This window comes from Protopterus annectens, chromosome 10.part0, assembly GCF_019279795.1.
Source record: "Protopterus annectens isolate FY-2018-M chromosome 10.part0, PAN1.0, whole genome shotgun sequence".
Classification (NCBI taxonomy): domain Eukaryota; kingdom Metazoa; phylum Chordata; order Ceratodontiformes; family Protopteridae; genus Protopterus; species Protopterus annectens.
The window spans coordinates 1,248,360,123-1,248,377,722 of NC_056744.1; the positions used below are offsets into that span (position 1 = coordinate 1,248,360,123).

Genomic DNA, 17,600 nt, shown 5'->3' on the forward strand with positions numbered 1-17,600 from the left:
CAGTGAATGTAGAATGAAGAATCATTTCATCGTATTATAAATACTTATTTAAAATGATCACATACTCCTGAATCATCTGGGCTCCAAAAAAAGTGTCAATACATTTACACCTGCTGCCACAGAGTCAGCTAGGCAGTAGCTGTGTTTCATATACTCAGTACTCAGAACTTTCATAATTTATCACTGAGGCACACACTTGCTCACTGCATAACTATGCACAAACAGGGAAAGCAACAGAAATCTGAATTTCGCATACACAAACACTTTGCCATTCATGGCGCAAACCAGCTGCTCAGTGGCATACTATGGAAAGTGCACAACAGCATGTATTACTTATGTTTATTCTCCATTTACTCTTCATCCAATGAAAGTACATTTAAAAACACAAAGGGAAGGCACTTTTTAAGGAAAGAATGCATATTTACACTGTAGTCATCCGTTACCTGCACCCATGCCCTTTAAACTTGGTCTCTCAGTACTTGTTCACAAATATATTAACTACACAACAGAATAAATAAAAAATGCTTTATTATATACCACAGACATCTTCATACTGACAATACGCATTCAGATTTTCCAGTACTTAGCAATGTGGACAGCTGTTTGAAAATAATTTGCAAAGCTGCCTATTTAAGCTATACTTGCAAATTGGAAACACAACAGCAAATGTTACACTTTGCATGCTCATCAATCTGGTAATATGCTTATCTTTAAAATCTTAACAATTGTTTATGGCTAGTTATCCATCTCATTCAGGCCTCCCCACATCTTCTCTCAAACATCCAGTGATGATGTCATCCATTATAAACTGTCCTGCAGCCATGTAAAACTCAGACTTATGCCATGGCACTTGCATTAAGTACTGGTTTCTCTAGTCTGTATACTTAGGTAGGGGTTCTAATCACACTGCATTGAACTGGTGTGTGTGTGCACATGTGTGTGCATGCATGCATGTATGTGTGTGTGTTCGTTTACTTGGTTGACATCAGAGAGACCATTTTACACCAGCATGTGGAACACTGCTATTACCATCTTCCTCTAAACAGACTCTGCTGATGTCATCAGCTATAGCTGTCTCTCAAGCAAGTACTGTTAATGGCACAGCCTAGGTTAAGATCCCTACAGTGAGTGACTGTTCTGCAATTAGGATCAGAGACTGGCCTGGCACCTCTCAGCAGCCTAGACAATACAGAGTACAGTGACAGTACTTTCAGTGTATCCACCTACATCATGGCATGGTTTATAGGCCCTGTATTTTCTTGTTGAGAAACATCTGCTCTCTCTCCAGCTGCTGCAGTTGTCAGGTGAAGTAGATGCAAAAGAGAGCATTGTACTCTATTATTCATCTGATAAGTGTTGAGTACAGTGGTATTATAACATCCTCAGACCTGAATGTGATGCCCTGAATTATGAGGTGCATGATGTAGAATGCTTTCCTTATCACTGTGGAAACATGGTGGTCAAACTTCAGATTGCTATCTACATGTGTTCCCATATCTTGCACCACTGGGTTTGAGCTTAGGGCGGATGTTGTCAATACTGTAATTATTGGGGAATTCCACTTTACAAAAGGCAATACTAATGGCACTTTTTGCATTTAGTTTTAGACTGTGTGGCTTGGGCACCAATCATTTGTCTGTGTTAGCCCCTCCTGTAATATGTTAATATTGTTGGTGGACACAATGATTGCACCCAAGAGTCGCAATCATCAGCAAACTTGGTAAGTCAAAGACCAACTAATGTAGCCTGAACATCTGAGAAATAGATTCCAAGCAGTAAAGGGTCCAACACAGAACCTTGTGGTACTCCACTGGTGACGGCTCTCCTGGTAGAGGTTGAGTCACTAACTTTGACAGTACGTGTTCTGGTGGTGAGCCAGTTGGCTAATCATCTAGTGACTTAAGGGTTTATTCCCAGCTGGAAGAGTTTATCAATGATACCTGAGTAAGGATTGTGTCAAAACCCTTGGCCAGATCAAGATAGGTGGTATGCACTGTCTAACTTTCATCAAGGGCTTTGGTGGCTTTCTGGAAGAAGTCTACTAGGTTAAATAAGCATGATCTACACTTAATGAAACCAAGTTGGATTGGCTCTAGAGTTGGAAGGTCACCAATGTCCTTGCTGATAAGGTCCATGATGATTCTTTCCATGGCTTTGCATATTAGACTGGTTAGACTTTTAGGTCTATAGTTCCCAGGGTTTGCTGATGACCCCCCCTTTATGCAATGGAGTTACTGCTGTTACTGTTGTCCACTCCACTGGAGCAAAGCCAGTTGTCAGGCTATGGTTAAAGAAGATGCTAATTGGGTCTGCTAAGTCCAGTTTTAGATTGCTTAGTAAGCAACAACGAATGTTATCTGGTACCACTGACGCCCTGTTTTTAGACTTGGAGAGCACAACTATAATCTGATGTCTAGAGATACTAGGCAGAGGACTGGTGTCAGGTATGCTTTGTGGTATGGCCAGTGGAGACAGGAGGTTTGAAGTTTGCCTCAAATCTGTCAGCTAAGAAGTGGGCAATATCTTCCCATCCAGTTTCATGTTTACACTCCTAGAATTAAGCAGCAGATCTGTGTTTGCCTCCAGTGGATGTTGTTACATCAGACCTTTTGTTGTTTTGACATTGCCTAAAAAGCCACTATGGAAGAGGCAAGTGCCTTTGCCATTATCTGACAGCCTAGAGGACACAGGTGCAGTCCATCTGTGGCAAAGCAGTATGGCTTGTCAGCCATGTCATCCCAGGCTGAGAGGTACTGGATCCCCCTGGTTGCCACCAGGACCTAAGCCATTTGATGAGGTCCCTCATCTATTGTTTATATTGTGGAATCATCCTGGGTGAAGGTAGACTGTTGCTTAGGACTAGGGTCATACCTGCCTAGGATGCATAATGTGAGAGTTTAGTAATGTGTCTCTTCATATAGTCCAGAGAGGTACATCTCAAGTACTTCACCCCAACATTAACTATAGTCATAACGGTACTTGTTGTTAAGTGACATGAGTGACATGGTATGATACACTTGTGTGTATATTGTTGATGTATTAGAACATGTGTTTGTTTTATTTATTTATTTTTTTAAGCAGCCAGCTTGGTAGAAAATGTTATCCTGCAGCAATGTAGCAATTGTCTTATGTTTACTGTCAACCATGTTATTATTTAACATACTGATATGGTATGTGAGAGATGTAGTTACTCAATGCTACTTTAAGCAAAGCTCACACATACATGCACTCATAATACCAACCAGTTTGTCAGAAAATGCACACCACACTTGATGTACAAAGTATGGATCAGATACATAGACCTAGAAATGCACACACTACACTTGATTCACACAGCATGGATCAGATACACAGACCCATATATGCTGAGACACTAAAAAATAATCTTTATAAACCCCAAGCACCTCCCAGACATTGGACCTACAACAAATACCCTCAGCAACGCACACTACTACACATACAGCCGGAACTCAGGGAGCCACCATTTCAAAGCCAATAAGGTAAGCCACCATACAACCCAATATATTTTCATAGGAAACTCTAGTGTGAGACAGACATATGCGCCATTCATCAGACTCCAGGATCCACTAGATCACACTCACACTGGACCACAAGTACAAGTATTATTCAATCATAGTCCATGTGTGTGTACTGACCTGAGACATACCTCCCTCTAGACTATATGAAGAGAGACATTATGGAGCTCTTGGACTACGTGTTCCAGGCTGGTATGAGCCTAGCCTTAAGCAGAATTTTACCTTCAACAAGGATGATGTCACAATATGAGCAGAAGATGACTGATTTTAATAATTGGCCTAATATATGGTGCAGTTCCAAGGGGGTTCAATAGTTGTCAGCAATGGAAGGATATGGTCGACAAAGCATATTGCTTTTCCAAGGATGGTCTGCACCTGCCCATTCTAGGTTTTTTAATATTGGCTAAAACATTGTCCTCCCCTACACAGTCTTTTTTAAGCAATGCCAAACTGGCAAACCTTTTGACATAGCAAAACTAACCCACTGCTCAATACCAGGAGCCTAATCAAGAAGCTCTGCTTCCTCTAAGCTATCCTCACCCAGTAGAATGCAAACATCTGTGCAGTTCCTGAGACATGCTTAAAGCAGCGATGAGCACCCCAGCAGTGCAGTGTTACAATGTCTTACACATATTTAGACCAGCTACTGCACAGTCAAGGGCTGAAGGTGGAGGTGTCTCAACCTATATCAGCAGCAAACTTAACTCAAGGCTTGTCAAACAGGATGATGTGCTTGAGCTTCTCCATGCCCAAATTACCACAGGCAAAGTTCCATACCATATATTGGCAAGCTATAGGTCACCCTCTATGACCCAGGAAACCCATAGCTCATATTTAAACTTACTGTAGATACACACAATTTAGCCTAATACTATGTTCATGGGTGACTTTAATTATCCCACTATAAACTGGGACTCATACACAACCCAAACTTGCTGGTTCAGAGATACCTAGACTTTGTAAACACAAAAATCCTAGACCTGATAGTCCATATTCCCATTAGGGGAGCAAACATATAGGACCTGGTATTCACTGACATGGGAGAATGCTGCACCTCCCCCATGTTCCCTCAGATAAGATCGAACCATAAAGCTGCCTCCTTTGAAATAAAAATCAAACCCAGGACCACAGCTAACCCAGTGATATTCAGGAACTATTCTAAGGAAAACTATCTATGAAAAGGTGATAAACTGGCAACATTTCAAGCCCCCAAATCCTGAGGTCATAGCTGCCCATGCAGAATTGTTCAGAGAAGTCCTGTACAATCATGTTAATAGATGCAAAGAGATGACTTTGCCTGCCAGAAATAATCTTAGAATAAACTTAAAAACCAAACCACCCTGGTGGAATTCAAACATCAATATGTTCTACAGTAAAACGTAGGGGATGCAATGTCCAGCAGGGTGAAAACTCTCTCACCAATCTAAACAAACAATTCTAATGGGAAATCAATACTACCAAATCCAATTCTGAGGTAAAAATAGACTTGAAGGAGAAGGACAGCCTTATGGTTGCAGTACAAAACAGTGTACAAAGCTAATTGTAAACAGAGCCACCTAAACGAAGCTACAAGATACAGCAAATTTACTGGCAGACAAATTTAGCTCCAATTTTACCCCCTCCCCAGGAAATACCATCAAATATAACCAATCAAACTATCACAAAGGAGCAGATCTAAAACACACTTTCCAAGACCAAGAACAATACATCAGTGGGACCCAATAATATCCCAGGATGCTCCTAAGTAGCATGAAACATGACCTATTAGAGATACCTGAGCCAATATTTAACCAGAACTTACAGACAGACTGTTGAGGGGCAATCTGTGCCTGGCATACAAGTCATGCTTGGTACCTGCTTTGAAGGATCTTTCACATATCCAGAAAATAAATCACATCAAAAACAAGTAATCTCCGTGGTATCCCCGAAGTCTCAAACAACCCACTAAACAAGTATAGTGGTCCAAAAACAAAACAGTGTGAGAAACTTCTCTGTGTGGAAGATTTTCAGTCCATATATCTCTAGTTAATCACTGTATATTAATCAGATCAGACAATAGTAGTAGAAGTAGTGAACTTAAACTTGTCAAGTCAAAAAATAATAAAAATTATATATAAAATTTGAAATATTGCACAGAATTACTAGGTATTCTAAAGTAATCCAAGCAAGGCAGGAAGTCTGTTTCCAGTCGAAAATCCTTTATTAAGTACACAGACAAGTGATCCAAGTAAAACAGAAATAGAGTAATAGTTTCCTCACAAGCTTTCTAAATATATATATATATATATATATATCTTTCTGTATATATATATATATATATATATATATATATATATATATATATATATATAGATAGATAGATATACTTTTTATCAGCCAAGGGAGTGGTTTAGTGTGCTGTAAAACAAAGTGTTATTGGTACACATGTTAAATTCACATCCCTTCCCCCAACAGTGTGACATTCGCTCGAATTAGCCTTGTCTACACTTATGAACCTATAAATAAGAGTGTTATGTAACTATAAGAAGTATTAGTATTCTGGTCAGGGATAAACAGTGACCTGAAAGTAATAGTCTGTATACTGGAGAGCATGTACAGGCTAAGTTTAGATTTACAGAACTTTGTTTTCAGTTTTTTAGTACTGAAATAAGAATAAAAGTATATGAATTCCCCAACCTATGCCTGCATTTACAGAGGAGAATACCCCTTTGGTAGCATTAAAATCCATAAGGCTCATGTCTTTGTGTATTTTACTAAATAACTGCCAATGATAATGCTACAATCTTTGGCCTATGTTCAGCAGTCTGGGATGCAGTCCATTCAAGCCAAGACCTTAACCGTTTCCTAATCACCTTCACTCCTTTAAAGACTTCTGTTTCTATTTTTATCATATTTCTCTAGGACCCTCCTGCGTGAGTCCACTCCATACCTCTCAACTGTCCAGATTTTCACAGAATGTCCAGATTTTTGCCTCATATTTTTGGTCTGTTCTGCATAAAATTTGTGGTTTTCTAGCAAATAACTGGGATAATCCGAGGAATGACATCACCAAATAATGACACACATTTGAGTTTCAGACTTCTTATCCTTCAGAAAAATGAATGTTAACACAAACTCTGTTATTCTATTAACTTACTAAGTTTATAAGAGCAATATTTAAAATCTGTCCCTATTTTTTGTCCTTTGTCCCCCCCATTTTTTCAGGCTTTGTCCAGATTTCTTGCACTAAGAGGTTGAGAGGTATGATGAGTGCACAGATCCCTTTTTATTACTAGAAAAAATGCCAGAGAAACTAGAAAAAACAGAAAAATGTTTGAGCGCTTACCCCTGGCCTTGAGCTTCCTTACAAGTCTGTCTTCACATAATAAGCTTGGCTTTATAATATAAATATTTTCTCAGTCCATTAATTTATCTGAGTATGCCCCTATGATACCTGCAACCCTGCCTACCCTGTTTTGATTCAGTGACATCACTTAAAACCTTCATCATGTCCCCAAAACCATCTGGTACATGCTTCCTTTCCAGTACCTAACCACCTTATGCAAACTCATACTCATCCCTTTATATTCTTATGTTTCTGCAGTATTTTCTTTCAAGCAACACTGTTTACACAACCTTCAGGAATTACTGTATTATGTCAAACAAATCATATGGTTACCATAGTGAAATCATATGGTTACCATAGTGTTATCCTCATTCCTGTTTCCTGAAAGCTCTCCATACATCAGATTTCTAACCTGGACTCTGCCATCCCCATCTAACACTCCAGTGAATGGAGTCCACATTTTACCAAGATCATCCCCTCCCACGTGGTTCAATTATTTCAGATTCCTTGTCCCTAGACTAGTTAGTAAATATATTATATGTATGTTTCCCCTCTAGCATTGGTGTGGTGTGTGCTGATGCTTATGCAGATGTGTGAAGCACGTTCGTGTCAAAATACGCACTTGGATAAGGTGTGCTGTTTTATTAGTTATTGCAGCAAGTAATGACACATGCATCCTCTCTACTTTGCAGGCTGTTATTTTATGTAGCTGTGCAGTGTGCAGTATTGCTTCAGACGCAACACTGTGACCCAGTTACTTAAGGATTCCCTTTTCAGGATCTTAAATACAATTTCTTGTTTTTTTTAAGCAGAGATGATTAGCATAGCCCAAGTAATGTTACAGTGCTTTTCATTAGTACCTGTTTATAACTTATTAGAACATGCTTTCTATTTCATTCACTTCAATGTGATAATTAATCATTGTTTCATACTGAAAGATTTATAAGCCCTCAAAAAGCAAGATGTAAAGTATTTTCTTGGTGGTGCGTTGTCCTTTTAAATGAAGAGCCACACCCTCCTCATTCCCTGTCTCTTAATAAATGAAGCTAAGTGAAACATGCTGCTTTCTGTGAAAGCAATTAATAAACACACTTCAGAGAGTATGGAGGAATTAACTTGTGCAGTTTGTCTGGAGTTGTTTAGTGATCCTGTAATTGTGGAATGTGGGCACAATTTCTGCAGATTCTGTATTAACAAGGTTTGGGACACCAGTGAAAAGCTTTTCTGTCCAGTGTGCAGAGAGGTGTTTTTTGTTAGGAAGTACATAAAGAATCGACTTCTGGCTAATCAGGTTGATACAGTGCTGAAACAGGATCAAGTAGAGAAAGGAACAGTTTCTGGGCAGGAGGACGAAGAGGCATATAATCATTGTGTGAAACGATCAAGAGCAGGTTTGCACTGTGGAGAACATGAAGAGAATCTGAAATTGTTCTGTGAGGAAGATGAAATCTTGGCCTGTGCCCTATGTGTTCCCAAACACTATGGTCATCATTTTATGTCTGTGCAGCAAGCAGACAGCAAGTATAAGGTAAGGGGCATAGAATTATTACTTATGGTTTTGTTTATTCTGTATTTGCTATATGTGCATTCTTCCCATGTCTTTAAAACGTAAGCTATGATTAACAGTAGGTAATTATACTCTGTTGGGATAAAGAATCAAAATCCACCTAGACTGAGTTTGTTTCTGTTTTTCCTTTCATGTGTAAGTGATGACCTGATTTATTTTTTGACTAATAACTTAGCTTTGCCCACCTCATAATTGCTTTATGGTTTTTCCATGCATCCTTGAATTTGTTGATTTTTGACTGCAGATCTGTGAAAACCTGTCTCTTTGCTTCTGTTCAAGCAATCCACCCTATCGTCCTCAAATAATGGCCTTTTGCTGTCCTTAATCTATGTTTTGAAGGATGAACACTCCTGATTCTGGGAAGGAAGGATCTTGTAATACTTGCACAAAGCCGGGGACCTGGGATCTGGCCGTGCTCTGTGAGTCAGACAGGTTACTGTGGGTGGGCCTTCTTTTTTGGGAGGAGTGAGAGTGGTAATCCTTTCTGCTGGAAAGTCCATAGGTTGAACTTGTGGAATAGATCTAGACAATAACTGGTAATTCAGGTCTGTGGAGGCAAACTGTAGTTTATTTGAAGGAAGTTTTGCATGTAGCAATGATGCACTTGGAAGTGTTCACTGAGTATATACTAAATATTCTCCCTAACCAGAATTGTGGGAGCTAGGGCAAAGAAAAAAAAAATCTTGTCTTCCAGTACAATACCTGCATTTTCCCTGTCACGATTTGACCATGATTGCCTAAGTGCCTTACAGCCCTAGGGCCAGTACTAGCCACTCTTTATACCTCCCATCAGCTTTAAGTTGACACAGTACAGACTTTTTTAAGTCCTATGTGTATGGTGTCTGATGTGGACTTTGCAAAATTTTATTGTCCTCCTTGGAATGTTTGTACCCTTACAAAGGTGAGAGCTCCAGTTCTGCACATCATACTGTGCATGGCTTTTTAACAGCAGTGTAAATAGCTTGTTGCCTGCTGTTAATACTTTTCCTGTGCTTTCTACTATTTCACCAGCCTCGCTCCTTACTTACCTCTAGCTTGTCTGATGCACCTATCACAGGTTTCTTTCCAAAGTAGTACTTTGCTGATATGTCCATTCTTCTCAACCTTTTTCCTTCAAGAATTCTGGACAAAAAAAAAAATGTGGGGTACAAAGGACCAAAACAGTATAACTACTTTTATAATTTAAATAAATGGAAGAGCAAGTTTATATCAACATGCATTCTCAGAACAATAAGAAGTCATTATTGACCGACTTTAATCTTGAGGGGTTTACTAAAAAGCAAACATTTTGTGAGGGACACAGGAGAAAATATGAGGAAAAATCAGGGACAGATCAGAGGTATGGTTCTGTCTTATTTAGCTGTGCACTCTTCTCTCGGGTTCTGCCTTCCAAATTCATTAGTTTGCATGAAGTTAAGCTGACCTGTTTTAAAAGTTCATCCAGTCTTAAATTCCTTCATCCTTTCTACATCATTTTAGCAGTTGTTTTTCTATTCTATAAGGTTGTGATTGTATAAAATACACAATGTCTGACCCACGTGGTGACCCCTATTTTCTAGCCACTTTATGCCATAGTCCTAAGACCCACTAGAAATCTTTGGAATGTGTTCACTAACCTTTCAAGTGGTAGTCTAGCAAATACTTTGCTAAATCTAAACCACAGTCTCTGTTTTCTTATTTTTCCTAGCTACAGAGTAAAAGATCATCTTAGATTTGTCTGACTAGTCCTCTTGGTGCAAATTTGTCCTGTTTTGGTCCTGTATCTCACTGGCTCTCGATACTGGCAATTTATTTCCATCAACTGTGATCTTCTGACTTTACTTGCAGCTGAGTGTGAGCTGACAATCTTACCTTTTTCTTGCCAAGGGGAATCCAACTTCTCTAGGTCAGTGTTCAATGACTTTTACCCTCTCATGATTTAAGACGTTCTCTCTCCATTAGATTTACAAAAATCCATACTATTTGGCATCTCTGTAATAATTATTCCTTAAAGAACTAGGATCATCTTATGACTTGGAAGGTACTACTTTTTTTTTTTTTATAATGAATGCTGAGCAGATGTTGCAGATGTAGCAATTTTATAAACCCTACTATTTCTTTCTTTCTCTGTTTCCCTTCATGCTATTATTTTTTTCTGTCCTGTCCCTTTACTTCCCTTGTTTTTAATCTATTGTCTTAGTCCTTCCTGTTTATTTTATTCTTCTCTGAATTTGTAAAACACTTTATGACCCATCTTCATTGAAGTGTCTTTCTCTCTCCCCACTTGAGCCTTTTTTGAAAGAACTACATTTGCACTGTTTGATTTGTTCTATTTCTCGGTTTCATTTTATTTCCTAAATTATGTAAGTTTTCCCTTATCCTCAGTGTCACCCCCCTTTGAGAGCCATATAAATTATCCTTTTTCATTAGCACATTTTGTCCAACAATGTGATTTTTGTGGCAGTAGTTAGAAATTTTGGGGGGGGGGGGTCTAATTTTCTGAAAAGCCTATTCTCCTGAATTAGAACCCTACTGTTTAATTTGCCTCAAATCCATAGTTACATGATGGCGATCCACGCTGTTGGATGATCACTTTTTTCCCCTCAAATGGCTGCCTTATTTTCTAGATCAATGATGGTCTCCCTCCCGATTTGAACACCAGGTCTCTAAGTATTTGTTCTTAGATCAGTGTGAATAAGAGCAATTGTGCTGTTAAATGCAGGTTTGTGTATGGAAATTCTATGTGGCTTGTGCTGTCATTAACAGCTGTGACTAGCAGTGCTTCCTATTGTCTAGGTTTCTTCATTTCTTCTGCTGCCTCGCCTTCTATTTTTTACCCTGCCGTTGTTGCATTGGCTACATACGGTTTCCTTTTAAATTTCCCATTGTGGCTACAGGTTTTCACCAGCAGGTACTATGTTTTGAAGGGAGAAGCCAGTGTTTCTGAGCCTTAGACTGTGTTTAGTTCATATTCTTGGTGATAAAAGTACTTGAGCCTAGCATCACGAAGTGCCTGCATCCCCAGCCCCAGTGAAGCCAAAAACCTTGAGCCTGGTACCAGTTTTAACACACAGCATGAGCATCATGGCTGCACTAGTGAATTCTCAACCCTGGTGAAGTCAAAACCTTGGGCTAAGCACCAGTTGTTAACGCAGCATTTTGAATCACCTGATAATCTAATCCCAACTCATACCATGAATAGGCAGTATCTCTGAGAATGTTGCATGTGTCCTGCTTACATAATTCTCATCATCAGTGCCTGAACCTCCTGTGTACTGCACTAATTTAATTTCAAACAATCCGTTTTCTCTAAATTAATAATCAAATGCGGCTGATTATTATATTTTGCTACTCCAGGATTTTTGAGTACTGGTCTCTGGTCTGTCCCAGTCTGTCCCAGTTATAACAGTAGGTTGGGCCAGTCTTAGGCCATTTAGACCTATTTGGCCCAATAGGGCCTTGCATTAGGTTATGACAGGATCATTATGTGCCCAGAGATTGCTTGAGAGACGCTACAAGGCATTTCCTGCTGGTAGTCTTATTCTGGTAGTAGCTGCACATCATTCATTATATAGTGGCTCGTCCAGTACAATTAGTAACTGCAGGCTCCTCATCCTCCCATTATTGTCAGCTGCTGTTGCCCAGTGCTCAGAGTTTTCATCCCAAACCTGGTATGGTTAACCATTCTGTTTTGAGTTGCTGCTGTCAGTAAGATCTCAGAATATTAAAAAAAAAATAGGCTTAATTTGAAGACTGAGTGCTATATTTTTGCTTCTTATCTTTATGGGGTTTGATAACTGACTGGGTGCTATATTTTTGCTTCTTACCTTTATGGGGTTTGATAACTGTGGAATAGTCGGTCTCTTGACAGTTGAACATTTTTTTTTTTTTTTTGCATAAAGAAATATTAATTTACACAGTGATGGGAGGTAAATTCCAAACACAAAGGCATGTAACAGAATGTTACTACAACAGTATGCATGAGAAATCCATTGCTGTATGTTCTCCATACAACTATGTGGGTTTCCTTAAGTCATTCCGATTCCTTCCCGCCTGACAAAAACATGATGTGTGATTATACGTGCCGGTACAATGTACAGGCAGGCATCTCTGCATTGACAACTGGTTGATTTTAGTAATGTGAAGGATGCAAGTGAATTGAGCATGCACAGTGAGAGGATTTGGCTTGAGCTGGTGTAAAAAGAGAATGAAAGATTATTATTGCGCTCCCTGCTGGTGAAATAATGCAAGGCAGATATGGAAATATTTTTTATGCATTTTTTAGAACAAAATCGCTTATCACCATTACGAGTAGGTGTTCTTTTAATTTGTTTTGACATTCTGTAGCAGCACTGTCTTCCTGAACAAGGGGATATGTGGTTTGCCATGTTATGTAGGAAGTAATTTTTTATTTTTTTTTTAAGGTAAAATAGACATTTAGATAGCCACACTTTTAGCTAATGTGCGTGTGCGCATGCATGTTCCTATAGTAATCCAGCCCATGCAGAGAACCCAGAAAATACAATAAGCATGTATATAAGAGACTAATTATGAAGATTGGGTATTGGTGTCATTGCCCTCAACAAAAAAACAAATATCTGGCTAAGTGGAAAGGGTTATTTAGGTAATTTGGTGATAAATGCAGTGACCAACTATGTTAGAGAACCAAAAAGAGAAATGCAGTGAACACATTACATTAATGTACTGAAACCATGGAAAGTTATAGAAAGCTTTGCAGTATGCATGCAATCTGAAATTCATAAAGGATAGACCAAAGAAATTGTACCTGAAGTACAGTTAGATTAATTCATCTCCAAAAGTACAAAGGCAGGAAGCAAGATAATTTCTATTAAAATATAAGTCTATTCTGTGGCATACCTGGATGATGTGGTTATTCATTAGGCCTATATATATTCTCACATATAAAAATGTCAGGCTGTGGTAGAATCCACAAGATAGGCAGGCTTGACTGTAAATATTATGAATAGTGGCTTGTGTATAGTGGAAACCAAATAGGGTTTTGTTTTCCAAGGTAGAGCACTGATCTCAGTGGACCTTTTTTCACACTCTGCCAGAGTGGTGTCTGGTTAATTCACTTGGTCAGTCGCACTGTTAGGCGATGGAGGCTGAGGGAATCGAACCTTGCACCTCTGAGCCACAGGAAATTGCTCATTCTTGGCTCCTTAGTCCTATAAGTCATATGTCGGGCAAAGGAAGAGGGGTGGTATGACCATAACTAGAAAAAAAATCGGGTCATAAAAACTTTCCTTTACCTTTGAAAAAAGATTAGGAGAAGGCTTTTCTTGAGTTAGTAGGTACTCCAGAAGGTTTGTGTCTAATTTTCCAAATATTGCATGTCTTTTTGACAAATCTTATGTCAAAGTGTAATGGTCTCTTGAGGCAAATAAAGTATTCAATGAGCTCAAATTGAACCTGTGGTAAGGACTCCTGATTTTAAGGAATTTAACCTATATACTAATGCATCAGTAGTAGGCTTGGAGGCATTCCAAGATATTCAAGATGAGGAGCACCCTGTGTGCCATATCAGCAGAAAGTAAATCAATGTTTAAAAGAGATACTCCACTGCAGAAAGAGAATGTTCACTGCAGAAAGAGAATGTTCACTATTAGGAGACCTTGTATTGCTTGATACAGGCAGTTCAATTTGGTTATTGATCATAAAACTTAAAACTGACAGATGGTGATATAAAGTTGTGCAGATGGGCATTACCCTTCCAACTCTTTCAGTATCTAGTGTCCTACAGGCTTGCTTAGTCAGTACAGGCATTGATGGGTTGTTGAGGTCCTATGACCTATTATTACGAGTCCAATGTCCCTGATTTTGTGCTGGAAATGGGTAGTTATGAGAAGGTAAGATTTGAGTTTATTGAAATATGCTGAGAGGTAGTGCCTACTCTGCTAGAGTAGGGCAGGGCATGTGTAACATATGCCAGCATAGCTAGCTGGAGTTTTGTAAATAATTGTCATTTGTATCTAAAACTGATTTGTACAGATGCTGGTGTTTGAAAATGTATTTTTGTAAAGTTCTTAAAAAAAATAAATAAATAATAAAATGTACAAACAGTGGGTCCTACTGTATGGAAAAAAATCACCTGTATGTCACTGTATAGTTACTGTTAAAATTAATATATTGCAACAGAGGATACTGGATGAGAAGAGGTTTATCTCAGTGCAGCTAACTTTGAAAAATAGTCTAAAATTTAAATTACCTGGTTTAGACCATAAAGATTGCATCTCACAGTTCTGACTGCAGCCAGAGGCGAGATGTCTGAGAAGCCGGGCTTTAGTAGCTCTGTAGGAAGAGTGGATGTGTTTAAAATTGTTTTGCAGCTTCCAGATGTAACACATCTTGGCAAAGCTTTGTGTGTGTATTGTGACATATATGCAAGATTCTGGTTCAGCCTCTAGTCGGGGGGGGGGGGGGGGGGTAGTGTGGTGGCATCCTATAGCCAGCACTGAAATAATTGTAAATATTGGTGAGAAATGTGATAGAGGCACTTGGCACTCTTTTGGAACTGGCAAGACTACTTGCCCACTTATCTTGCCTTGCTGTATTAAGTAAGTAGGAAATATTAATTCTTTAGATCAGTCAGAAAAATATAGTTTATTGTTTTTCTGTATCTGTGTGAGAATCTTTCCATCTGTGTTAATATTTCCTTTATTGTAAATAGATATCAGTATTTTCATGTTTTAATATATTTAAACTTTTCATTGTGGCTGGTAATTTTAGAGAATATTTTTACCTTTGACAGTACTTGTATTTGGTGACACAGTGGCTGCTCCTGAAAGTCTTGCTGTTTGGCCAGTAATACCATTGGTATTAGTATTAATTTCACTCTGTATAATTTGGTACACTGACAAGAGCCTTAGAGTAGCTGGCTTTGTGGGTGTTCTGGTGGCAGTGTATCTACCATTTACTCTGGGTGGAGGTGGCAGAGCTAGTAAGCTGTGCCAGCCTTTCTCGGGGGGGGGGGGGTGTATGTATGTGTGTGTGTGTAAACCAAAGCTCAGTGTGTGTCAGCTACTTTAAACAGGGACAATGAGAGCACTGATTTTGCAGAGAGGGTGGTGGAGGATTTGGCTTGGAACACCTGGCTAAGAACTAAACATTATAGCTGTGTCAGTGGGGAATCATTTGGGTTCTGGAAAGAGAGAGGGAGGGAAACCCAGCCCTGGGGCTAGTGTGCTCTGTGTGTTAAAGAAATTGTGCTTGGTTGAGAAAGCTACATCTGGAAATACTGTGTGGATCTATTTTTGTTGCAAATGAACATCCCTCGCTGGTGTCAGTGGAAAGGACTGAGGCTCCCTGATTACTGACCCAGGAGAGACCTCGCATATCCCTTGAGAATTAAACATTCTGACAGTGTCGGCCAGTACATTCCATGTAACGGTGTCCCATGATGAATAAAGGGTATAACAGAAGCTGTGTTCAAAACAATGTAACTGGGTCAGGTGGACCCATCAGCACAAGGCTAACGCAGATAAAAATTTAAGATTATCCACTATTATCTTTAATAATTTGCTGTGAGAAGTTACTTCAGTTGTACTAAGAGGAGAATTTATTTACTTTTTTTTCTCCAAATCCTCTTTCATAAAGAAAATTCTTTTTTGGGGGGGGTTAACCCAAACGCAATGTATGCATAGGCTACTGCTTTGTTTACAAAAAAAAAAGCATTGCCTACATGTAGTCCTCACTATTGCCCTTGAGACCTGTGATATGGCTGGAAAAATTAACATGAGATTACTACTACTATTGTTGAGCATTCGAAGAAAGTCAGTTTTATGTGGTTTTGTGAAAACACCTTGACTGTAACAAGGTATGAGAATTAACCGGTTAAACTTCAACTATTCAGAGCAAGTGCAGGTGCTGACTTGAAGATGGTCATGAAAGAAGACATGAGTTGAGGTAAGAATGGTAGAAATGTGTGCCCCCTTCTCCAGTCTTCCCACAACCATTAAACACCGCCCACTGACTGATTTGTCCAGTACATCCTTTTATCCAAGGACACTGGGCTTGAGGGTTGGGGACTGTGATGAGTGAGATTTACCAGGTTTCTCGTTTCAAAACGAGTGTTTCTTACTAGCATGATCTACACTCCTCCCAAAGGTAGTGCCGTGTGTAGCGTATTTAACTTGCAATGACGTTTTTATTTAATTTAAATTTTAACCCAGTTAGAGCACTGATCCACCTAACCATTTTCATGCTCAATATGGCAGAAATGCAACAAAAGAAACTAATTTTTATTTTTGTTATTTGATTACCAGGCAAGTCCAACTGGGTAAGTGCCCATTTTCAACAGAAGCTTGGGAAGAAAAGTTCCAAAGTATTGCAAAAACATTTTAAGGACAAAAATTTTACACAATTCAAAAGTAATAGGAAAAACATCTACAGGATAATACAACAACACTGGTTAAAATAGATGCAACTTGTATGATTTAATATTTAGAAAGATTTTAACTAGCTTGGAGAAATTTAAAAGTTAGTATTATATTATTGGAAAATGTATGGTGCATTAGGTAATCAGGAGAGAAAAACTGATTGAAGGTAGGAAATGAGTAAAGGTGGGGGAGTAAGGAGATGTACTTGTTCATATTTAGGGATATAGTTTATCCAGGAGTTAAGCAAGAATTAGATTTTAGTGAAGATGTTTTTTTGAAGGATGGGAGGGAGTATTGACTTGATGGATATAGGTAAGGAGGTCCAGGCTTTAGCAACAGGGTAGGAGTACAAACCATACCCAGCAGATTTGATAGTTTGTGGAGTGCGAAAGTGAGTGTTTTGTTTTTTGGTCAATAGAGCTTGATGTCTGTATGGAAACATAATTGTGTAGAATGGTATTTTGAGTCCAACAAGCAGGTGGATGCTAGATAATTTGTAGGTGGTAAGAAGTTGATTATGTTAGTTGATGAGGGTAGTTATAAACAGTTCTGAAAGGGATATTTGCTGCAGATATTGACACTTTATTATAGCATTGTCAAGATTTGCTTTGTGTTGCCTGATGGTTAATAAGGATGTAGCGCCATAAAGTAATGAGGGAGGAGTTAAGTAGTGACAAATATAGGTCAGGTTGCATTGGTGAGAGTTTCTGGTTCTATAAAGCATCTGTAATGTGTTTTTAAGCATGAGTGGAGTTACAAAGCCCTTGTTTCAGTGGCTGTTGTAGCCTCTGTAG

The 17,600-nt window shown here is 38.9% G+C and overlaps 1 protein-coding gene across 1 annotated transcript in view; it reads left to right on the forward strand.

Annotated features, from left to right (window-relative positions):
* The first annotated feature begins 7,911 nt into the window (after positions 1-7,911).
* LOC122813572 (zinc-binding protein A33-like) overlaps positions 7,912-17,600 on the forward strand; it is a 284,268-nt gene continuing 274,579 nt past the window's right edge. Inside the window, exon 1 of the mRNA XM_044085968.1 lies at positions 7,912-8,389. Coding sequence (XP_043941903.1) covers positions 7,919-8,389 — 471 coding nt within the window. The 5' untranslated portion in view covers positions 7,912-7,918. The remainder of the gene's footprint in view (positions 8,390-17,600) is intronic.